Here is a 26208-nt window from a genome sequence, read left to right as displayed (position 1 = left end):
AAAGTCTATCTAAGCCCTGAACTAAACCTGGGTTGGCTAATCACTGTCCTGCAAAAAAGAGACCATGCTTCCTGTTAATTGGCGTGTTTCGCGATGATCAAAGCATACAGAAAAGAGGTGTGCATTCAGCATCTGCCTTGCTAAGGAACGTCCATATTATGGATATGGAAGTATGCAACCATTGTAATATTGTTAATGTGGCTGCTGAATGTTAGGTCCTCGTCAAATGTTACATTCTTTGTCGTTGTGGAGCATCGGATGGGACCGTTGTTGACTAAATATGATATTGAACGTTGGTCTTCTTTAATACTCATACACTTTACACGTATGTAAAGTGCCTTGAGATAACGTGAAATAAATAAAGTTGAATTGAATTGAATTGGGTGTGACTCAAAACATTGTAAGTTCATTTTAGGTTAAATTCTGGGCGAGTTTCCTCAGATTGCTAAATTTTTTGCACCAATGATGTGAGATGTGGTTCACTGCATTGGTTTGTATCTAATTTCACCAGACAGCTGCTGTCATCCCTCAATGTCTTTCACAGTATCTCTTTCAAACGCCCTCCAATCCTATCTATTTTTTCACATGCTGGCTAAATAACCTCTCCCTATCTCTGTCTCTCGCTCGCTCTCTGTCTCGCTCTCACTCTCTCGCCTACACACTAGTACAGGAGATACTGCAGGAACACAGATTCACTGGGTTATTCTTGAATTTAAGCTTTTGGTGGTTATCTCCTACATTGGCCATGCTGCCACATGTACTCCTCTTAATGTTGTCATTAGAAGAGATTAGTCCTGGTAATCAGCCATGATAATGCTAAAAGTGGCTGCTAATAAGGCTTAAGGCGTCAGTGAGAGAGAGAGAAAGAGAGAGAGAGATAGAGTTAAATGAATTATGAGGTTTTATTGTTACCTTCAGCTGCTACCTTTAGATGTATAGAAGTGACAGAGTATCCAGAGCACTTAATAATAATATAGCACTGAAAAATTCACTGATTAGTCATCTGTGCTTATTAGTTCACGTTAAACAATTTTAATATTACCAAAAGCAAATCTGATCACAAATAATCCTGTAATCCATTTGTACCTCTTTTTCAGATGATCTCTGCATCAGCCAATGATGGAGATGCTAAACCTAGAATATTTCTAGTTCCTTAATATAGAGGGGAAGTTCTGGCCGGTGTAAACTAAAGTAAGCTAGTTAACACGAACACAATGCTGCATGCTGTCTTGTTTTCTTTTCATTAAGCTTTCATGTTCCAGTTATCCGCTGCTTGCTTTTATTTACTCAGACTATTATATTACACTCCATATACCATAGATTATGTATACATATATGAATTATATATACTATATATATATACATGTAGTAGCGTGTTGGGGACTATGGGGTCGGGGACTTCCCAGCATGCCTTGGGGCAGAGTGTTTATGTTTTGTGTGGTGAGTTTTACTGTTACTGAATGTTTTCATTCCATTGTTAATTGTAGTAATTAATGTTATTCACATTTGGATTTAGTTTGTTTGGCATTTTGGGATTCGGATTAAATTCACTTTCTCTCCAAAAAATGTGAATGTCTGTGAGGCCGAGAATGGGTTTTGGCTTTCTCATTGTTGAAGGTTTGGGTGTCTAAGAGCCAAAGCCCTCCTCAGAGGTGACTCCTTATTCAGTCCCAAAACTAAAAAAAAACCCTGCAATTTAAGCAGCACAAAATAATCAGTTTTTGTTCATTTAATTTACTGATCACCCCTTATAATGGATGTCTGCTGAGCAGTAGTTCCCATCTATTATTCACATAATGTATAGATACAGTATGAACTTATTTAGCACAAATATGACATCTACTTATTGATTTAAGTGACATTTTATGTTATTATCTCTCACCATTAACATATATTGCATTGATTGCTGCTTCCATTGTAATTAAGTATAACTGCAGGAGAAAAATAGGCAGCAATATATGAGCAAAGGACCTTATAACACACAATGCTCCAGCTGTTTCCTGGGGATATTTGGGAATATGCACATTACATCTCAAATGAGTTTGGATTCTTGGAAGATTGGGTGCGTGTGAGGGTGATGGGTGATGACTTTAGCGTCAACAATGAAACGCGATGGGTGCTGCAGAAGAAGACATTGAGATCATCAATATGAAGTTGGGAGGACAGGAAGAGAGAGGGAAGGAGAGAACGAGAGAGAGAGGTGACAGAGGGCTAGAGCATTCATCCAGCGAGTAGAATCAGTTGAAGAAATCAATTTTTAATTTGGCCATCAGGATGGCAAAGCTGTCGTCCCAACAGTGCTACCATGGACTTAATTACACAAAACCGCCCCGAGAAAGGGAAGATGAGAGGCAAAGAGGGAGCGGGGAGAGGTAGAGGGGGTGAGAAAGACAGGGAGGATGACAGACTCCGATGGAGTGAGGAGTGTGAAATGTGCAACACCAAGGTCAAGTGCTTGAGAGGGAGACGGAGAGGCGGAGGTGGCAGAGGAGAGACAGATGGCGATTTGTAGAAGAGAGAAGCAACAGACTGGGGAGGGCCTGAGCAGGACCGAGGCATGATTTCACACCTCACCACTCTGACTCTGGGAACCGAGAAAACGTGCATACACACACATACACACATCAGAGAGGCTATGATCATAGCATGTGGGTGACTTTGAACACACACACGTGAGCACACACACCCAGCAAATGAAAACTTCACAGGGTTTCTGTGGCTCTTTTGGTGGCTTTTTACTCTTCTTTTGCTGTGGTCCATTGGATTTTTGGTGCCTGGAGGATGCTAGCCAAGTGTATCAAAGGCATTAGACCACAGTGGTAGCACGAAAGCCTTGCCCTGGTACATAACACATCTGATGATCCAAACTGTGGCACTGAACTATCACAGAATGAAACACACCACTGTCTGCCCTCGACCACCGGTACCTGCTTCCCTCAGTCATTTTCATTATGAGGGAAGCTGGGTTATCTGTCTGATGGTTCAACCATTGCATTTATTAGAGCCTGGCCACAGCTAAAAAATATACTTCATGCTGAATTACATACCCAAAACATTCTGCCAGGTATATTACAAGCACTTAACAAAACTCTAATCTATTGTGCAAACTACAAATTATTAGTGTGTGATCCAATAAAAATGTAATATCCTTGACACCACTCTCTGTTTTGCTTTGCTTGACAAATTCTTCACACGCTTGATACATTCTTCCTTTTTCTGGTATTTTTTTTTCATTTTCTTTTTTTTAATTATCTGGAGATGACTGTCTGTCAGACAATCTCAAATCCTCTGATCTCCATTAATCTGGTCTGATTTTCCTTTTTGCACCGTTTTGTTCACATCGCCTCCTCACTTTCACCTCTACATGATGCTGCTCTCACCTCTGTCTGTTTACCCTTTTCAACTCCCCTTAATCCGTCTTCTCTGTCTGCAAGTTGACAGTAAATCTTGGCTTGTTTTGATAACATCACAAAACGCTTTGGGAACTTTAAGATCCACTAGGCATCCTTCTGATAGCAACAAAAAATAATGAAAATGTAATTCTACAGGCATAATTAAGTTAGAGCGTGATTACTGTGTGATCTATTAAGTGATGGCAAAAGTAATTACTTATTCAATCAGCAATGTTTTATGAGGAAACTTGACAGCACCACGTCGTGTCACCTCTATACAAGTCATTTCTTTTACATAGGCATTATACTTGAATCTGTGATTGGTGCTCTTGACAGCTTGGTCAGATGTGACTTAAAGCTAGTGAGCATAAATAAGGTTTTTCCATAGTTCAAGGTAAAAATGTTTTTATATGTCAACTGTCCTAATCTATCCATGTAAATAATGTAAATAATTAAGTTTTCTACCATTTCCATCCTATTCTTATTTTCATTCAGCTTTTTTCAAGAGTGTGTATGTCTAACATGAACAATACCTCTAACATTAGATTAGAACTACAGCTGCTTTTATGACAGTAAACTCACCCAACCGTTCCTTTGTGAACTTTGCTTTATGCACTGGGACACAATCATGCTGGAACACATAAGGGCCTTCCTCAAACTGTTCTCACAAAGTTAGAAGCATATTACTGCAAATGTCTTGGTAAGCTGAATCATTAAGATCTCCCTTCAACTGAGGATCCTAGATCAGCCCCAGAAAAACAACCCCATAGCATTATCCATCCTATGCACCTCAGCACTCTCTCAGTTGTGGTTTCTAAACACTTCCACTTTGCACAAGAAAAAATATCTCACTTACTGACACCTCAGTCACTGATCACCATTGAGGTAAAGATGTCATCTGAATTCTGTTTCCGTATTTTGAGGGTTTACAAAAAGGTAGATTTCTTGAAGGTAATTTGGACACTGCTACTCACATCTTTAAGACAACCCATGAAGTTGTTGCTGACAGGCGATCCAGGCAGGTCTGCAGTGTTAGGGCTCCCTCCGATGTAGAAAAAGTCATCCGATCCTAACATGGTGTAATCTTCCTGGGTGTAACCAGTGGTGGTCAGTATACCATCCACTGAGATGGTCACCTGGCATGGCCCAAGGAGACAGATGAACATAAAGAGAGAAAGAGAGAGCAGGGATAGGTAGAAATATGTAGAATGAGGGAGGGAAGAAATTAGAAGAATGAGGAGGAAAAACAAGGAAGAAATTGGATTAAACACGTGTCAAACGCAGTTCTGTTTGATGGTATCGCTTGCTTTTGTTGCTTTTAGTGACAGTCAGACTGGGGGCTCTCACTGAAGGGTGCAGTTGCTCACATGCAGGCTGACCATTTTTGGAATGAATAGATTTATTTCAAGTTCTACTTTGAGATAATCACAGAGCATCATACAATAAGGTATAATGTAACCTAATGCTATTAAACTACATGACACTAGGTAAAACATATTTAATTACCTGAGTGACTGAATATATGTAAAAGGCCCATTTATAGAACATTAATTGGGCATTCCTTAAGATAGGCATAGCTATTCTGCAAAATGCCCTAGCTCGGTGAAGTTTTCATTCAAGTAAACTAACTTTTTTTTGAGTATCTAATAGCCTCAGGACTCATCTTTTGTACAAGGTTAAGTGTTCAGTACTGCATGTTTGATAGCTAACAGAGCAGATAGTGCCTGGAGGAATCACACACACATCTACTAGCTGATGGTATAGGGTATTGAAGCATACAAGCAAGATTTGGTATCCTTATAAAAAAGGAGCATAAACAATATGCTTTAGGTGCCCCGCAGGCTTTTCAGTAAAATGTCCTTTTCTATTGACTTTAGTAACTTCTTTTGGTGATTTTTACTGAATTTCTTCATTTTAACGGCTTAAATATGCAATCTCAGTACAACTCTATTAGTGGAACACCTAGATAAACTATAGAGTATTTTACCGGCAAGTATAACAGCATTGAGTTGGTGTCAAAAAAACTATACAGCCATTTACAGAAAAAGACATCTTGTCTATCTGCTTTTCAATGTCTTTGCACATTAATGGTGGCTACAATTGCATTTTGTTTCTCCCGTATGAACATTTATCATTGTATGTTGAATTTAAGGTATCGAAAATTTGAAATCATTTATTGCGATATTGCTTTCCTTGAGTCTGAGGGATAACAAACAACGTGGCTGAGGTGAAGGGCTGAGTAGAAAGCCTCAAAACTGCACTCAACAGTTCAGTCCCCCAGCTGAGTGCTCATCTTTTTTCTTTCTTCAATTATTTTTTTTCTCACATTCTTTTTCCGTACTTCCCCTCTGAACAGGGCAACCCATTTTTATGTCTGCTGTTGCTACTTGATCTGAAAGAGGGATAATATTGGCCGGATCTGACTGGCTTAAAGAAACTGTGGATAATTGTGCTGATTGTGATGGGGTCATCATTGGAGATGTCAACCAGGGCTCTCAATAGCCTCATCTGATGGCCACTTCAGTGATTCCATGGTCAGGAGCAAGACCTAAGAGGTGACTAAAGATGAGGAGGATGGGGAGGGCAGCAAGTAGAGATTGTTAAGCATAACAAGCTTCTATGTAGTTTGTCCAAAGCTGTTTACCCCCCGGTATGACCTCTTCCCGAGTAAGCAGATAGACCAGGTGTAGTAACAACCTATAAAGCTGTACAGAACACCAACAACGTTCAGGGCCTAGCTTGTGCTCTTTGCATGTGTGAGGGTATTTTATGGAGGATTGATCTGGGGTGAGATGCACTCATAGATGCCATTAGCCTCTCACAAAAAGACCAGCATTGGCTGGCAGCCAGACACCTGTCAAGGACCCAGCTCCCACAAAAGGAGAGATTATTCATGTTCTCCAGTCCTGTTCTCCAGACCTCTCTCAAGGCATTTAATGCAATTTCAGCTAATGCTAGCTGCAGTGCCTAAAAATACAAACATATTCTACTCATCCATACATTTTGTGATCAAAGGTTAGATTATGGCTCTCCAACCCAGTCCTTTGAGGGCCCCAATCCAGCAGGTTTTCTATCCTGCCTCTCCATAATTGCTAGAACCTTGTCTTTCAAGTACGTGGGATACAAGATGCAAGCAATTAATTTAAAGGTAGGATAGAAAACCTACTCCGTAAGTTATGGTTCCCAGCCAATGACGAGAAACAGTTTAAGATATGTTCCGGATCAAATATAGGTCACATAAATGAAAAATAACACATTATTTAAATCCCATGGCTTTGTTCTGATTGTTCTGTTGTAATATTACCGACGCATTGTTATAAAGTCAAAGCAGTGCAAGGACTTCATTTCTCTGCTTTAGAGCTCCTGGCTTTACAAAAGATGGTCTTTGTCTCTGTCCGACCATTAGTGTGTGGTGTGCGTGTGTGTGTCTGTGAAAGAGAGAGGCAAAGCAGAGAGATTGGAAGAGGCACAGATCCACTAGAATACATGAGATCCGATAATCAAGTCAAAACACATGTAAATGTTATAACACATGTAAACTATTATGTGACAGTGTATTTTATTAATAGCTTATCCAACTTGCTCATGTGCAAATACTGTATTAACATCCATTTCATGGCAAACACTAAAAAGGCCCTGTAACCGTTGATCATGAATGAGGGAATATGAGTTCATGACACAATTTTACCTTGAAAAAACATTGAATCTGCCACTGTGATTTATGGATCACAGCAAACTGCCCTTTATTTTCTCTCTTTTTAAATGAACAACAGGGGAATAAACATCAAGCTGCTTCTATGTAAGCATTTTTCTTAGAACTGAGGGATGTAGAGGTTGGGTTAGTATTAGTTTCCTGGTGGGTGCGCAGTTGTTTTGAATTATAATCTTGTCAAAATGACCTATGGTGATATACTATAATCATTATGCTGATCTGATTTAACCTGTTTGCAGCTACTAGCCAGCCTCTGTTTTCAAGTATTAACGGTAACATAAAACACACAACAGAGTTAAACATAACACAGTTGAAAAGTCCTCATCAGTGTATGTACTAATTAGTAACAAAAAAAAGAGGCCACTGGTTCTCAACTAACTAAACTACTAAGATTTTATTTCTGAAACAAGAATGAATTGGTAGCAGGGGTTTGATATTAAAAGTTACTTCACAGCTACTTAAAAAGCTGACGTTATGAAGCAGTGTTTATTGATGAAATGAATCACAATCACTGAAACAAGTGTATACAAACACACAATTACTGTAGCTATTCAATCATTCATGCACATCTACTGGGAAAGCTCACCAGCTCATCCGTTATGTATTGATTTTCAGTGTTCAGGGAACAACTTAAAGGCTCAGGGAAAAAACCCTATTAAAGCAAGTCTTCAGCTAAGAATAAGATAATATTTATCTTTATGATGTGTGATACTGTATAATTTGTGTGATCTGTCCATTATTTTCTCATAACAATCACTCACTTCTATATTTTTCCTACTGCATGACTATTGTTTTGTATAATCCCACTGGAAGTTCCCATTGCAGACTCAGCCATTCAAGGAGGGGGAATCTTATTGATTTAGCCCCAAATCACAATAAAACATTATCTCAAGGCAATTTACATACAGAGCATGTATGTAAAGTGTCTCTTGGATCTCTCTTGGAATTGCCCTTCCCGAGGTTTTTCCATTGTATTGATGTTGTGGGCCCGTAAAGCCTTTTCAGGTATTGTATGTGATATTAGGCTATAAAAAAAAAAACTACTCACTTCCCCCAAAATGATTTGTATTTCTCTATTAATGTTGTTAAAGCCTGACTGTAAAGCCTCCAGAAGTTGTATGAACACTCACTAAACAATGCTAACATTAACAGTGATTTAAACTCCACCTTCTGCAACACTGTTTTTGCAGACCTTATTAACTTCCTGTCCCACGTGAGCTCTGCTCTCTTTCTTGAATATTCCTGTGGGAGAGGAGTTGGTGGTCAGTTGATGTGGAGGGCTTATTTTTTGTTTGTTTAATTTCGTCAGAAATAAACAGAGGTCTTCTCCAAAAGATGCCAAGTAGACTCTCAGTAAACTCAACACATTGCAGAGGCATAAAGTCCACCGGTTACACTTACCTTGAAACAACATAACTTACCCTTGTTGGGTCTACATCTCATTACTTACCATCATAAATAACTTTTACAAGGAAACAGAACATGTTATTCTTATATAAATATCTTTAGCTATACAGTGTAATATATGTTAAAGGCTCATACAAGAAGCATTTATCAAAATAGAACACACAGAGCTCAACTGCTACTTCATTTCATTTCAAACCCGCAGGATGGAGATAGACAGGAAAGGAGAGCCAGTGGGAAGCCTTGATAGGTGTCTGGCAGCTGACCAACATGTACTGAAGACGGTCCTGTACTTTATCATTAATGTGGACTAACCTATTCCCCAGTCAGTAAGCACACGGGGGGCTACAAAGGGAGGGTGGGGGGTCTCAGGGCGAGTGCCATCAGTAGTTATGGGAATGGGGGAGAGAAAGGGGAAACATTATTTAGCTGTGTGCCAGATAAAGTTTAGGAGTGGAAGGGTGAACGGAATCTGTTAGTAATTTTGTAAGTAAGGGAAAGTCAGACACAAAAATGGTTGTTAGTACAGTTATAACAAAGGTTTGATTCAAACAGTAGATTAGTAACATGTTTTAGTAAATTTAGTCAGAGTTGTAGGAATAGATGAGGATTCTTTAAAAGTCCTCTGCAATTTGATTGCTCAAATCAGATCCAGATTTGGACTGAATGTGTTTTTTCATGTGACAAGGGTTTGTTTTTGGTTAAGAAGAAACAAAATGAGTTCACCCAAGCAAACAGGGTGACACACAAGCCATGCAATGAAATGACAGGATGACAGGAATAGTGGCGATCAAAAGGGGGAGGAGGGATTCCATTAGACATGACACAAACAGACCAACTTTTACAAAGCAAAACAAACATCTGCAAGATGCAGCAAAATGAGGAAGCGATGGGGAACTACATTTCATTGCAGTAAAATGGAAAATGGAATATAGCCTTTGAAGTTAAGGTTTAAATTTGGACAAGCATGCAGCAAAAAAAGAAAAAAACATGTAGACACATGTATAACAGACTGCCACACGCTGGGCTAGAGCAGCACCCTGCCACCCTGTGACGGTGCTGATGGAAGACATTCTAGCCAACACACATGCAAACATGGTGCAGGGATATGATTGGTGGATACTGTAAGTTTGGGGGTGACTGTTGAGGACGATGGGACCAATGTCGGCGATCACAGATGAAATTGATGGAAATAAGAGGGTTTTTTAAAGAATAGGGAAATGCCAGAGGAGAGAGAGGACATCCTAGTCTTGTTGAATAGAGAAACTTGTGTCGAAATAGTACCGATGGAAAAAATGGCCCTCACTAAGTCAAGATTACTGTTCCCATTATTCTCGACTTTATAAGCCAAGACTGAGTGAGTCACGACCAAACGTGGTTTCTCTACACACCTGTAAGGTTTTCTGCAGTGTGGATTAGTCAGATTTATTTCTGCGAGCATCGACTCTATTCACCCAGAAAATGAAAATCCATCTCTCCCCTCTTCACTTTTTCCCTTTTTTTGTTCCAGGAAGATAAGGTGTGAGGTCATCACTAAGTTAAGTAAGTTAATCTTGACAACTTCAAATGAATATAAAGTAAAACTTAATAAATAAAATAACAAGGGAGGGTGGCTATCATGTGCCCATACTGATAATATTAGAAGAACTGATACATGTATGTATATATGTTAGCCATGATATACGTATACATATACATAAAGTATATTTTCAGTGCAATCTGTATATCAAAAAATGACAAAAAGTGTTAGGGGGGGGGGGTGTTATCTGGTCATGCAAGAGGTAAGGCCAGTAAACTAAGAAGTATAAAGTCAGTGTTAGTGTTAATGAAGGGTCGATCGATCGCACACAGTTCAGAATTTCCCAGAGTTTCATTTATGTTCCGCAACAACGGACACAGAGAACTTTTTTTATTGAATGGAAAGTCCAGTGAAAGTAAGTAAGAATGAACACAAAAAGAATGGGTCACTAGCGCACAGTGGTACGATAATAGCACGCGTTATGCTTTTAAACAAGATCCATCCAAAGTGCTGTGGGTTACCGAGAAATTACTTCAAATTATTGTGTACTTTTCAGCGGCACATTACTTCCCCCTAATTTGCAACTCTAATGGATGTAACTGCCATTTTTAATTATTAACTTTAATTATAGCCTTTGCTTGTACACTAATATATGTTGAGTTCAGACTACAACCATGTTAAGACACTTTAACAGTGTGTGTATGTCTGTGTAAGTCTGGTCTGTCTAGGGAATCACCCCATCTCGATCATACATCAGGCTCAGGCCACTAATGGGATCGAGCCCTCATTGTAGTCCTACTTTACAGTTAGGGCTTTGGCCATGAAATCAAAAGTTGTAAATACGCTCCATAAACCACAGGATGACGAGCCCAGATAACAAGTCACAACACAACAGGCTCCACAGCTCAAATTGCGGCAGAATATCTAGATGGTCTCCTCAGTGTGTTTCCATTCATTTTCAGTTTCCGATGCCAAGAAAATGTTTTCTTACTTAATTTCACTGGAACTGCCATTTATTTTTATTTCTCTGCTTGGGAAGTCTGCTGTGTATGCTCACTTCATATGGTTCTTAAAAAAAAGAAAAAAAATGTTTTAATCATTTTTCAGCAATGTTGAAGATCTTGTGTACTGATTCTTTATTTCTTCATACGGATACTGTTTAAAAGTAAAGACATTTTAAAATCAACTGAACAAAAAGGGAGAGAAAATAAATAAACACGGTTACATTTAAATAATTGTATCTCTAATTGGGCAGACCTCTTTGGATGAACACAATAATTGCTTTCAGGAAGGAGATTTGAATGGCAATAAAAAGCAATAACAGAGAGAGGGCTAAAAGAAAGACAGAAAGGTGGAGATTTTCAGCTACCTTGGAATTGATGGTGGCTTGTTTTTTCAGTAAAGCAAACAGAATAGAAAGAGATAACGGAAAACCCAGGGCAAACCAAAGTATAAGACAATTAGAATGATATCTACCATATAATGCAGTTTGTTTACCATAGCGTGTCCAATGCCTGCGTGCTTCAGGAGAAAACAGGGGGGAGAAAGAAAAAAATAATGACAAACTGTAAACGCAATAAAACATACCTAAACCCCCAAAAAGTGGGAAAAGAAAATCTCCTTTTGTAAGCCCAGCTTCTCTTCTCAACAGGTGGCGAGATTCCAAGCAAAACTTTCAATAAAATAATCAGGTAAAAATCTAAAAGAAGGTTTTTCCTACTTTTATAGTAAACCATCCAAATAAAGAAATAAAGAAAGCAATTGTATAAGTCTGTTTTGTTTCAAAGGGTCATCCATAAAATCAAAATCGCAAAGGAAAACAAAACAATAAAAGTAGAACAATACATTTGTTAGTATGTAAGTCGCAAGTTAAGTAGAGATGGTTCACATTCCGTGAATGACACAGTGTTAGTTGTTGAAATCATAATTGGGGTAAGAAAAGTCACCAATGAAAGGAATCAAATTGGAAGATTTCTGAAGCTTGCTGTTAGTAAAAGAGACAAGAGTTAGCAAATCATCTTTCACAAAGAGGGGGTTTGGATGGTGAGGTGTGCTTTGAGTGGGGAAGGGAATGAGGGAGAAGTACACCAGTGTTAGTATTCATTTGGATAGGCTAAGCTGGTCAGCGGGCGTGGTTGGTGGGAGTGTTTAGTCCATTTCAAAATGGTGTTCCTCAGTACTTGGCCAATGTGGTTTTGATCACTTGGAAAGGTATGACTCCCTGCTGAAAAACATTCTTAACTACTTAGTTATTGCATTGTATATATAGAAACATGATTATGAGAGTACGATTACTACACCTGTGCATTTTAACTGTTAACAGTATGACATGACATCCTCTGGCAAATTCATCAAACCAGAGTGAAAATGAATGAAAGAAAGAGAAAAAGAGCTGAAGAGTGGAATGGAAGGCATATTTATTTTCTGCATTCCACTTGAGATTCTGGTATTGGCTGCACCCTGAAAGAGAAAGAGAAATACCTTTAGGCCCTTCAGTTATTATATAAGAGAGGACGCTCTGCACACAGTCCCTAGGGAGAGAAACACACGCAAATGCAATATAAAATGAAAATGGGAATAAATCAAATAAAGTATAACAATAAACAATGACATAAGTAACAATGGAATATACTGTATATTGTATACAACACTGACAAATTGGAGTAATTTCCTTATCTGTATTTTTCCGGCTCTGTTGATAAAATGCTGAAGACAAATATAAACTATTTCCTTTGAAATCATTGCGCGCTAACTGCTGTTTAGAGAGAATCTTGAGTTGGTTTTAGGGCTGAATTTGTGTGTGGATACTGTTTCCTTGCTGAATTTTAACCAACAGAGGACAATTTCTTCTCTACTGCACTCACAGCTTGTGAATTAAGTTCGGCATGCTGGAGCAGGGGTCTCCAACCAGTCATCAATGTGGGCGGCAAAATGGGAAGAATTTCTGCTTTCTCAGTTCATTGTTGCCAGGCTTACAGGCAGCATGAAGAAAGCGACACAGCTAGGTGGGTGATGCACACACAGAGGTTGTCATCCCTGAATGAGGCAGAAATGTGAAAGAATTGTATATTTTTCCATTTGCTGCTGAATATTGTGAGTTTGTGAGTCCAGAAGCAGCAGGATGGCATTAGGAGAGTCAAAGGTACTCTTTCAGGTGCTACTTGAGAAAGAGATCCAGATACCTACTAATTGAGTCAATCAAATAAACAGCTCCATTTTTTTAAACGATGCAAACTCTCAGTGAGCCAGTTATGACATATGTGTGCTTTTACGAGCATAGAAACACAGCCAGTGCAACATGCTAACAAGCTATAATGGGAAAAGATCAAAAAGGTCCTGCAAAAACAAGTCAAAAGTCTATTTTCATGATGTCTCTTTGTGTTCCCCTGCTTGTGTACATGCTATGTGTTGCTGTCGTAGGTGTGAGTGAGATTGTTTTCTATATGTTGTAGTTGGAGCTGAACTTGGGTGGGTGAACTGCGGGTGCTACAAACAGAGCTTCCCTATTTAGGACAGTGGGAGCTTCGTACCCACCCACTCTTTTGCCCCATCGTCATGGCAAAGTGCTGTCAACTAAATCCCACACGACTCCTGTTTATCTGTTAATTAAGTCAATACGTTTCAGTGGTAGGTGTAAATTTGCATATCCACACTGCAATGCCCTCCTGAACTAACATGAAAACAACAGCTATCTCTTCAAATGGGTGGATATGATGGATGATGAGCTCAAACTAATTCTTGTTAAGACATGGCTTTTGTTGATGTACCTAGGTTTGCTTGGAATTATGTGTGAAACCAAACAGAACTAAGTTGCAAATGCAACAATTTAGTCCCTGGTTTGGAACAAAAACAAAAAAATAATTGCAGGTCTGAAAATGCTTTCTTGTTATTATTATGATAGTATACATAAGTACCTAATATGTTTTGCATCATATGTCGCCCAAAGAAGTGAGGATTGTTTGAATTAAACATAGCACACACTAATTCCACTTCATGATTTCTTCATCTAGTGAAAAGTACTCAAGCCTCAATAACCTGCCAAACTATAAAAAAGTGGCCCAAATAGGGTCAGTGTAACTTAAGTGTGACAGATGAAGTGCACACGATGTGGAGGCAAAGCTGTTACACAAATGCTTTCTATTGCAGACTCGAGAACTGTAAGCACAGTGGAACAGCTGCCCAATTGTTGAGATCAGTCATGCAGAAAATAACATTTTTGTTACATTTTTGTCATCAATCAGTAAGGGCTGTAGTAACTTGTGCGTTTGGCGTATTGTACCATTTCACTATTTTGTTCTGCCATAAAATGCACAAGATCAAAGTCCTACCCATAGGAAAGAAATGCCTCTTTATCACATTAAGCCAAATTGTTTCTCATGGAGATCAGGGGAAAGTGCGGCGAGAATTATACTCCTTTAAATTATATTACATCCACACAACAATTTATTTACTTTACATTTACTTCACATACAGCAAGCCTGAAGCCTCCACTGTGATCATCCGCTCTGTAATTGACCCAGTTGGGTATAAATGCGAATGCCAATGTTTGCTGATGGACAGAGGACAAAGCTCCCAGTCGTGTAAACAACCACGGGCCCAGACAAACATCTTTGTGCTGCATCAGTCTCAAGGGTCCCCCTGGGCTAAAAAATCGTAATTTATTATAAATTGTGCAAACATTGTGTAGAGGAGCTACACAGACATTGCAACTCTCTAACTGTGTTTGATAGCAATTTGTGTGGTTCAAAGACAGGAGACAAGGTTGATGTAGCTATGTGTCAACATGTGCAGAAGACTAATAGGTTGTCAGCAAATGTTAACCAAGACACAAAAGGATGTCTTAAGTTGCTGATGTTCTATATAATTCTCTCTGTGGCTGTTCCTGAACTGTGGCCATACACCACTATGCTCAATAAATATTTAATGACAAAGCTGTGATCAAAGGTGTGTGCTCTAAAGGCAGGATTCTCTGTCCAGATGTATATGTCATATACCATTCCATGCCATTCTCCTGTAAATTTCCAAATTAGCCATTTAGGAGATAAAAGTTATATTGTGAAATAGTATGAGAGGGATGAGTGGAGGGCATTGGGGCCATTTTGGAAAAGGAATTAATAATAACCGCCTCACAGAATGGAATAATTATTACAGACATGGAAATTCTGATTAAACGACGAATACAGTTTGTGCATGAGGGACTATGTGGCTTGGTGGCAGTGGTATTTATGCATTTATGCAAATCATATTATGCATCGCATGGTGCATCATGCAATACAGACATGATAATTTAGATACTAGGCGGCCCTGCTGGATGGATGAGGTCTCTGTGCTGACGCAGAATGACTCTTTCAGGTACATTTGGTTCCACATTTACTGCAATCATTCAGCATTCACTCTACTCTGCCTCTTTCCAAGTCTGACTCCAAGTAATGGAAACTGGCAGACAGGCGTCAGGTGCAAATACAAATGTCACCACAATTATGCCAGAGAGAGACGTCTGCAACCAAACACTGTCTGAGGTCAGGAGTCAGTGAATGGCTGTGTGTGTGTGTGTGTGCGCGTGCATGAAAACTGCTGTAGAATATATTGCGTGATACGGATAGCAAAAGTCTATTTTCTCATGCGCTTTGTATAATCATTCCCTGGAGTGACTGTATTTGTATATGGATTATTATGCTTCCCTTCTCTCTTTTTTGTCTTTCCTCTTTATTCTCTACTTTGCTCATGTGCTGATGTCTGCAGGCAGCAGGCAGCATTCTAAGCGACGTAGCAAAGATAGTGATCTCCCTAGCCACATACTCCAGCTCTTCCTAGCTTGCCAAGACATTCCCAGGCCAGATGGGATGTATACTGCATTTTCCCCATGATCCCCTCACCACCTCAGCTGCTGGATGAGCAGCAGCTCTAATCTGAGCTCTCTCCTGATGTCCAAGCTTAGACTGACTGGGATACAGTGTTCGCAAGACGCACCAATTGCCCATCGATCTCACACTCAATCCAACCCTCACCCAATGTTACATCTTTGTGGAATACGAAAGGGAAGAATTAAGGTTTCATTTTCTACACTAAAACATACTTAATAACTAATAACAGAGGGAAGAAACCTCATCACACGCCAACTCATCTCTAGAGAGAATCTGCTGAACTTCCATTCACCTCCATTGTGCCAAGACTTGGATTCATAACGCCTTTGCAGACCTTTTCCCATCGAGAATAATCAGGATTCCAAATATTTTGAAATTCCTTTTTTGGAGAAAGACTATTATATTGAACAAAGTGATGTTGTAAAACGATTTCAATAAGACTAAGAACAGTTGTGTCATCATATTCTCTCAATTTCTTATTCTTTTGTTCCACGGAAGTAAAGCTTTCTTTCTCCTCCACTCATGAACAAGACCCCCAAACAACTCTAACACTTGGGGCAGCAGATTGCACCCCTCCTGGAATAGACAATATTGTGTGATAAGACGTCTGTTAGACAGTCAGATGAATACACGTTGAAGTGGCAGGGCATTAAGTGGAAAATGAGACTGCTAATGTCAGGGTAATGTAATTCATGTAATTTCCCCAATTGCTCATGGTGAACCTCTCAGTGAGGGCAAGTTTAGCAAGGGGTATTAGTACAGTCGCTGGTGCAAGTGGACACACTAAATCACATGTTGGACCTTTATCACCATGTGTAATGAAAGACACATACCGTCCCACAGACATGCATTAACGGCTGTGGCCTCACACCAATGCGAGCACATTAGGAATATTTATATTCCGTATATTTGCAGTACACCAAGAAAGGATTACAGGCAGTTAGCATGTCATGATGTACATCAAACTAATCAGCTACTCTTGTCTCCCCACAGTGTAAAACGACAAACAGTAAGTGTTGGTAAAGCCAAACACACTAAATGACATTTTCCATTTTCAAGACGTTCAATCTAACATTATGCTCAACCCATTAGGTTGACTTTAGATGCTAATGCCATGAGACACCTTCAGACGCAAACATATACATTATTATGATTAATTATGATTGGATAATATGTGATTTAGACTGCCCATTCCTCAACAGCGAAGGAAATGAAATGTCTACTGGAAATATTGACTGACGCCCACATTAGGGAACGATTGGAATGGGGGCGCACCAAAACATTTTCCTACAGACCAACCTGAAAGGTTTTCATGAGCTGGCTCAAGGCTGAACCACACTATTGTGCTATAAAAACCCGGTATTTATGTACATTTACTGTCAAGGCCAAAAGCAAATAAAGGACATCCATTTCCATTTTCACAACATAACCCCTGCCAATCTGGATCCTCATGCAGATCAAAGGTTCGCTATTCCTACTGAACTCTGTGAAGGCAGTTGAACCCAAACACTCACCGAACAATAACAAAATCTGTTTGATCTCTCCACTGAACCAACAGCAATATGAAACAGTTAATCATGCAGAAAAGAATATCTATATACTCAAAAGAGAGAGGAGGGACAGGAAAATGAGAGGTTATGTTGTAATAGGAAAACATTGAGTTATTAAGTTCAAAGGTCTCTCTCTTAGAGCCACTGACCCAAGACACAACCAACTCTACAGCCTTTTGGTTGTAAGGTTGTAAGGAATTAATGAAAGCTTGCATCTCACAATGGAAACTTGTGATAAACACGCATGCACGCCAGGGAAACACGTACATAAGTGTTTCCATTGGCTTTTCATTGGCTGCCTATGGTGTCCTGTGGGATCCAGGTGGTTGTTTAGCCTACAGACATACTGACAAGACCAGATGATGATTACTGTAATTATTTTGTATCTTTCCGAAAGTGGCTTGGAGTATTGTCAGTAGATGAAAACAGTGGCATCCTGGAAAAAAAGGACAAGTGAGTTTTCTTGTTGGGCATCACAGTTCATGAGCCATGTTCTCATTTTAAAAGACTGAAAAGTCTTTCATTTGAGTTTCATAAATGGCCATTCGGTTGAGATTATTGTCCCTCAGTGTTTAATCACACTTTACAATAGCCATGGCCAATAAATTTTAGGCGTGCAGAATTTTATACAGAAATTTTATAGCGGTTAATCTGGAAATACTGCAATTTCAATTTGATCTAAAATACACCACTGCCTCATATATGAAAAGCGGATATTTCTGTACAAAAGCACAAATCTTGGGGAATTTCATTTTAGCAGGACCTTCGTCATGGTCTATAACTTGCATATGATTATTATACATGGATCTTTATCTTATAGTCATTTTATAGTCGGTACAGCTTTTATACTACACACAGTTTATACAGTGGATAAAGCAGAGTGGTAGTTCTCTCCCACAGAGCATCCAGGCATTATGTAATTAAATTAAACTTTTTATGGAAGGTACTTATTAAAGTGAGGAGGAGCTCTCCAGATGTGTTCTGTGAAACGTCTGCTGGGTTTCTGGGGACATCTGAGTGTGGTCAGAGAATAACTGCAGCACATGTTTATTAACTTCTGGGCTGGAAATGCCAGAGTGTCTGTTGCACATTAAAGGTTTGGCCTATTTTCACATTGTGTCCTGGAGGGGTGGGGGCATTTTGTGTAAGTCTATTGTGGAGAGAGGTCAAGCCAAGTGTCCTTGCCTGCCAATCACGTATACACTGCAGGGAATACCAACGTCTTCAAATTTACTGGCAGTACTGCTGCACACCAGCAAGGGGAGCTCTGATCCTGTGATGTCTCAGGCCTATTGTGTTCTCTCTCCACCCCCCAACCCTTTGCTTTGCTTTTGACAGAAAATCCCTTTCACCTCACCTAATTCTGTCTGCTTCATTTTATCCCACACAAAGCTGACAAATTTATAGGTTTTATGGAGAGACTGCGCGCGAGAGAGAGACATGACTGGCTTTACTTATTTTGCAGCTTACTGATGCTGTGGCAGATATGCAGGACTCGACAAGAGCCATTAAGAACAAAAGACAGAAACTGGATAAGACTTATGAGACAATTGGAGCTCTATGATAACCTCGTGGGGCTCTCTAGTAAACTACCGGCGGTTTTCAACACATGGTATCTTGTTACCTTTGACAGAAAAGAACAGTGGACACGTGTGTAATATACTGTATTTACCTATCAATAAATGACATGTGTGTAAGATTCATCAATCTGCATGTCTTGGCTTCATATATTCAGCCCTGTCTTTATAGGAGCATTGCACACTGCATTTCACAGTTAGAAACACTCACCCAACAGGTAATCAGATCTAGATTTAAACCTGGTTAGTTTGTAGTCTATAGTTTACATGTATATACATAAGTAGGTATTTTAATATACAGTCCATAACAAGTTGCATTGTGGTGTATATGTTCTTCTCTGCTCAATGTAATTGTTAATCCATCCATCTAGGTTAACTTAGAGTTTTAAATTCTCCAAACCTGCATTGTATTGAGGAGGGAAAGCAGAGTTAACCTATGCACACACCTGTAGAACACTGTGCAGTAAATGCCCTGGACCAGGGCCGGTTCGCCACCCATGTCCTAGAAAGAATCAAACCTTCTTACAGAGGCAACAGTACTAACCACCGTCCAAACCCATGCATTGTTGAAATACTGCCAAGTTCAATAAGCTTTCTTCTTTTTTTTATACAACATCTCCCATTGCCTTACTCCTGTTAACTTGCTGTTGCTGTTATGCTTGTCCAAATGCCATGGTAACAAATCCAGGAGATACATTTTGATCTATCGGTCTAACTCAGCTTTGACATTTTCTCATTCTAACAGGTTTCAGTCTATCAAAAAGCATCCCAAAGATTATCACTCACCAAACCCACCAAAATGCTTGTGAAATATTTCAAGCCTCACCTTCATCATAATCCATTTCTGCACTGTCCATCCTTCACTTAGATCTCAGAATACTCCACCTGACAGAGCTTCAGCACCACATGGAAGCAGAATATTTAGCAATATATTGGCAAAACTATGACAATATCTGGAACATACTGCGCAAACAGGTGGACTGTTATTGTATTGTGTAATTGTAAACATTACCACAACAAAGCTGGCATTTCAAAGCACATCTCTTTATAGTAAATTAATTGATGGTTTACAGTTCCAGGAGACATCAAACCACGCACCCACTCATTGATCAGCGGGGTATCTGCCGCAGCGTAAACACAGGGTTAAAGGTGTACGAATGTGAGCTGGGTCAATGTTATCAATATGTCTCTCCATGTGTCTCTCAGTGGGAGTATCCAATGTAAACACAAAGCGTTCAGGCTGCCTGTTATGCCAATTAGATCAATCCACGGGAACTCAAGCTGTTATGCAGGTTAATGGAGATAGTTAGGACGTTGCAATGTGGGGGTTGAGGGGTGACGGGCATGGAGTGGGGTCTTTTTGGCTATATGATGTCTTTATATAATAAAACAGATTTTAGGCCTATGCCATTTCTGGAGTTCTCTAGCGTTGTTTTATTTAGCTTCACATCAATCTACCGTACATATCATTTTTATTTTTTTTTGTTCACATTTAATTGACTGTCGCAAAACTAAAAACCAGACAATGGTTTAATTTCTCAAGCAAATAACAATTAAAATAGTTTTAATTTGTTTGTTTGTTTGGAGTGCAACAACTATTATGATTATTAACCATTACCATGAATATTGCTTCGTATGGATTAAAAGAAAACTGGCTTGCTCCAACTTCAATTCATACAGTTATGACATCTTTAACTCTGAATGAGTTGTAATGCTATTATGACAACTAAAAAGATAAATCACAAATGTGGCTCACTCCTAATGTGTACATAGGTGTGTACGTGTGTTTGTATGTGTGTGTATACATGTTTATCATGTTCCTAATGGCCATTATGCTGCAGTTGGTGTTATGAGGGTTGGCTCATGTTACAAGTCTTTAGAAGTCCATTGGCCTCCCAAACTCATTAAGCGAGACTCACTCTGTTGATCATGCATAGCACTACAGCATAACATATTTGACCCAACTGTGTGTGTGTGTGTGTGTGTGTGTGTGTGTGTGTATCTGAGATAGTGTGCCTGACTTTGTGTGTATGTGCATGATCACGGCCTTTTGTTGCCTCAGGCTAGTTGCCCCTAGTTGCAAGCATATGCCAGTAAAATATCGGCTCCTAACGTCTTGGACTGCTTCTTAATTACCAAAGTGAAACGTAACAATACTGTAGCAATACGAAATTACAGAGAATGGCTAGTATGAAAATCTCTCTATAATTCAACAGCACACATTCACAATGTGTGGGGGCGTTATTACGGTATTTATGTTTTGTTTTATTTTTCAACATTCAGTGGATGCAGGTGCACACAAAAGCAGTTGGTGTGTTAACGCATTGTGTTTTTTGTTTTTTTTGCAGTACCGGCAGCTTATGATGCCTATTATTAGGCCTGACAAGCCATCCCATTACAATTACAATTACCAAGGACTGTGAGAAAGAAAGCAGGGCAACTGCAAGTGAAATTGATCTAAACGCCAATTACCTGTTGCAGTGGGAGTAAATTCTTAAAAAAGTGAAACATTTTAGTTTCACTGGCTACTCATGAACAATGTAATAGCAATGCCATCTTTGATGTATTAGGGTGCAACAGTTAAAACACATATTTTCTTGTTATTTCTTAATGATATATTGTATACAAATGAGATTTTGGCTACGATTGAGATTCTCTCATCTTTCTGCTTAAGCTTGGACGGTGCCTTTACATGGATAGCCCTTGGAAAATGCAGGTGATATGGATCTTTGGTTGTGGTATATAAAGAAAAGCCCCAGTCTTTGGTTCATATCCCACCTGGAAAAGAGAAACCAACTGTTAAGAAGGTGAGGAGGGAAGAAAGGAGAGTAGAAACACCCTGCCTGCTGAAAAGAAGCCTTAAATAAAGCAGCAGCAGAGAGAGTGAGAGAGGCGAGGGATCAGACAGAGGCCCTGCTCAGACCTGCGTGGCGAATGCCGTGCTTACCTGGCGCAGGTTGCGGGTGACGCGCACATCATGCCATGTGTTGTCGTTGAACTTGCCGTTGACAGGCTCTACCAGAGCCTCAAAGGCCCCAGAGCCCAGGTTGATCACCAGCCAAACTGCTCCGCTCTTCAAGGACAGGTTCACGTAGTCCGCCGACTTGCCGGTGTGCAACATGAGGCCATTGCGTTGGAGTGTGCGAAAGGAAAGTGTGATCTCGTCAGTGCTGCTCTGGATGGGCGTCATAGACAGATCGTAGCAGAAGAACTCGTTGCCCTTGAAGGTGGCCACCGACTCTTCTTTACCTGAGTATGAGAAAGGTGGAAAAGACCTCATATTTAAGTACTTCGGCATTCAATATATTTCATTACTTCTCTGTGTAAGGTTAGATATGTTTAAGAAAAATAGAGGCAGTTACAATATCAATAGCTCCAACTTTAATTTGCTCAAGAAATGTTTTATTTGTCTCGGCTGCATGCTGAGACATTGTCATGTCAAATACTTTCTTTGATAAAACATATTAGACTTAATGTATGTTTTCATCCTAGAGGCTTCATTGGGGCAAAACATTGAGACATTATCAAGACTTGAATAAAATGTATCCCTCACATTTACTGTCAATGTGCAGCAACAGCATCTGCAATTTAATAATGTTGCAGAAAGACAACAATCTTTCTCCATCACAGCCAAGCAAATGTCTGGGCTGTGAAAAATAAAAATAAAAAATAAAAGGAAGACCCAGAATGCCAAGACCAGACAAAGTGGATAAAATAACAATCAACAAAACAGAAAAATTGAGTGTTTACAACATTGCTAATGCCTGTCAGTCTCTCTCTCTCTCTCTCTCTCCCCCTCTCTATCTCTCTCTCTGTCTCTGTGTCTAAACTGAATATGCCCTCCATTATCCATAGTGAGCTTTAATACATACAACCAGTCTAAACAGCCAGTTCACACAATGGAACCATGTCAAACAGGAGCAGGGGACGGCGCTTCCTCTGTCACTAATGGGATATAGAGCTGCAACACTCAGTAGCAACACCTCCATCTAATGTCAACGTGTGGACAGTGAGACTGTTGAATGCAAAACAGATCAAATCACAACAATTCAGCTGTATGAGTCAAGTGTACGCGCCAAGTAATTCATATTTAGATGAGCTGCTTTTAGCACTATAACTTCAAGTATTATCTCTATACTTTGATAAACAGTATGAATGCTGCAGCAGTGACCTCATTTACCTGCAGGATCTAGGTACATTTAATCCTTTTCTAATGTATTGCTTCTTTTCGAGGAAAAATGTGAAAAAACCTGCAATATCTCTCCCAACTCCCAACTCATTCCAACCCAAGCAGGGACATAGCAAATCAACTAGTTTCTCCCACATGAGGTGTGATCTCATGTGACAATCCACTTGCTTCCTTCCTTTACACCCCACAGCCCCCCTTTCCCTCCTGGCGGCCAGAATTGAAGAATCAGCTTCCGGTAATGAGGCCTCTGTATGTGTGAATCATCAAATCTAGTTCATCCCAAAGTTCCATTCTGTCTGGCAACAGACCGACACCCCTCCGGCCAACCTACAAATCATTCCAATACCTTTCCCCGGGGAGAGTAAGGAGAAAGGGTTGTGATAAATCTAATAGTACAAGTATCTACTTCAATTGTTAGCTTTGCTGTTTTTCTATGATGTCTATATGTGAAGTTATAAGCATAAAACATTGGCAAGATAGGCCAATTGTTGCATGGGAAGTTTAAAGGACAATAGAACTGATGATAACATACGCTGCCCATGGACTCCTGTGGAAACAAAAGCATTTTATGCTGGGGCAAGGAAGCGAGGAACAAATGGCATCCAGACAAAGAGACAGCTAGTTAGAAGCGCATTTTGGCTGAAATCGAACTTTAGAGCAATCTCAACCGAAGTGTGACTTGTTGTTGAGAAAAGGCATCAAAGAAGAGAGAGAAAGCAAGAAATGGAGGGGGGAAATGACAGAGAAAAAAGCAAATCCCACAAGAGCAGCCTCCTGGCGATGGCTGCGCTGCTGATGTAGGAAGAACAAAAGCGTGGCAAATGGACCACAGCAACCATTTTCAATTATGTATTGAGTTGGACCCCCTCCCAAAGTATGGGCTGTTAACGGTAAGCAACAAACAGCTTGAAATTGCTTCAATGAGCTGAGAGTCAGGCGAGATTGAGCCGTATGCAACAGAGAGGCACGCGCAACAAACAAAAAACTTTCCTTTGTTTATGTCTGTTTAATGAACAGAAGGCTGAGAGGAGGAGATAAAGCTGGAGAGGATCAGCTAGAGACAGGGTGGGACTGGGAGGACAGTTTTCACTGTAGCACCAGCCAGCCTGATTACATTGCCAGGCTACATCCCTTGACATTTCATTTTTAAAATGACACAATCATTTGATTTTTGGAAGCTTGAGGGTCATTCATGGAAATTCAAATGAAGAACCAGATACATTTTTCAAATTGTGTTTGTGGACAATGCTTATTTGTCAATAATTGATGCTATGTACCTGAGGGAACGTGTGTGTTCTTAAAAAGGCCTCCTCTTTTTAAACAACTGCTATATTTCCCCAGATGTTTTAAATGTGTTTGTTTAACAGCTGCAGCATTTTACTAACCATTTTGTTTAAATAATGTTCATTTGTGATTATGTATTATTCAATATTATATATTTAAATACCAATTTGACACATCTGTTTGGCTTTGCAGTAAGCAAAATCAATAATTTTATGTGGGCCTTAATTATCCCTTATACCCATGTTGGGATTAAGCTACCAACTGAACTACTTTTTTTTTAAGTAGCTTGAAAGTAGCTGAGCCATTTTCAATAACAGTGTTGCTTTGCAAATGCCACATTACTACATTTCACGAGTGTTATAACTGTTGTTGTATTTGAAAAAACATACACACTCTCGCTGAACTCTGAAACGGTATTCTACCTACAGCGTTACTCACTTGAACACCCCAGCATGCGTCGCTCTTGGTTAGCCTTATGGGAAATTCAGTTTATACAAACACAACACCTTGCAATACTCTTATTCAATGCTTCCAATAATTCTAAATTAATACTGTTGTTGTTACTCATTTCATCAATCATAGACAGCAGAGTGTATTCACAAAATATGGCTGCAGTAATAAACGATAAACCCTGAGTAGCTTGTAGCTTCTAAAGCCACCGTTTCAAAGAAAATCTAAACACTGCACGTTGCAACAACATGCTGATAATCAATTCAAGAATTCAAGAAGTTACCTACACTCTTTTCGAAAAAGAGCAGTTGAGGTCACTTCATCCCTGCTTGCAATACAAATACATAAACTAATTCCAGTCCCTTATCTTCCTCTGACACTGCTTCAGCTGCTTCAATACATCAGTTTTTCTTCTTTCATCTACATTACGATCTAATCGTCTCACTCCCTTGGTGTCGCTCTTGTGATTACTTACAGTCACATCCCATTTATAGTACACAGCCGAATCAAATATTATTACACAAAGCCCAGCAGGGGACACGGCAGCCTGAGGTATGAAAAGACACAGACGCTGCCAAGATCTCAAATAACCTCAAATATAGTGAAATAGATCTTACTTTTTGAAATGTAACCAATTTGTAAGTGATTCTGTGTTATTAATGTTTTTTTAGTGCAAACAGTCTAGCCAACAATTGCTTTATAAGGAAGGGGACTTAATGAGTCACACACAGTTTACTATGAACCCAATCCAGCCCCACTTACAGTGGATGGTGCTCTTACATCAGTCAACCTCTCAATTCCAGAGAAGCAAGAAAGAACAATTTGAAATTACAAATCATTCCTCAACTATGATGCACTATATCTGACCACAAGGTTAAAAATATAACTAGACTGCAGGTATCAATGCAGTAGCTCATTCAATCAATATAACCGTTCATAATCGCCTTTTGAATTATTGGACTATCTTAGTTGAGACACCATACCATATAAATCTCCTTTTCTCCCCTTCCCTCGGCTGGCCTTCACTCTTCCTGCAAAGCTATTTCAGTTCTTTGAGCTACACACTTAATTCACAAGTGCAAAGAGGAAGAAAGTGAAACTCAAACATGTGTGGTTTCAGTGCCATTGACTGGGTTTGCTTGCATTGGGGACAAGGGCAGGTGCGGTTCATTTATCTGACAGTATCTGTAGTATCTGACAACAGCCAGAACCAAGATGACCCCGGGCTGGCGAAATTTACTTGTCACAGCACATGTCAGTCACCTTC

At 39.6% G+C, this 26208-nt stretch overlaps 1 protein-coding gene across 2 annotated transcripts in view; it reads right to left on the bottom strand.

Annotated features, from left to right (window-relative positions):
* nrxn2b (neurexin 2b) overlaps positions 1 to 26208 on the bottom strand; it is a 372419-nt gene that overhangs the window by 213475 nt on the left and 132736 nt on the right. The window contains exons 6-8 of one of the 2 annotated variants that reach the window (XM_076143906.1): positions 21966 to 22267; positions 11525 to 11548; positions 4367 to 4528 (exon numbers count right to left, since the gene is read on the bottom strand). In XM_076143906.1, the coding sequence (XP_076000021.1) occupies positions 4367 to 4528; positions 11525 to 11548; positions 21966 to 22267 (488 nt within the window). The remainder of the gene's footprint in view (positions 1 to 4366; positions 4529 to 11524; positions 11549 to 21965; positions 22268 to 26208) is intronic. The other variant, XM_076143905.1, reaches the window with a different exon arrangement.

Source organism: Genypterus blacodes, unplaced genomic scaffold (assembly GCF_046128005.1).
Source record: "Genypterus blacodes isolate CSIRO-AG114 ecotype Tasmania unplaced genomic scaffold, CSIRO-AGI_Gbla_v1 ptg000027l_1, whole genome shotgun sequence".
Taxonomy (NCBI): domain Eukaryota; kingdom Metazoa; phylum Chordata; class Actinopteri; order Ophidiiformes; family Ophidiidae; genus Genypterus; species Genypterus blacodes.
Note: the sequence above shows the minus strand (reverse complement) of the source record. Positions and strands in the feature narration are given on the sequence as shown.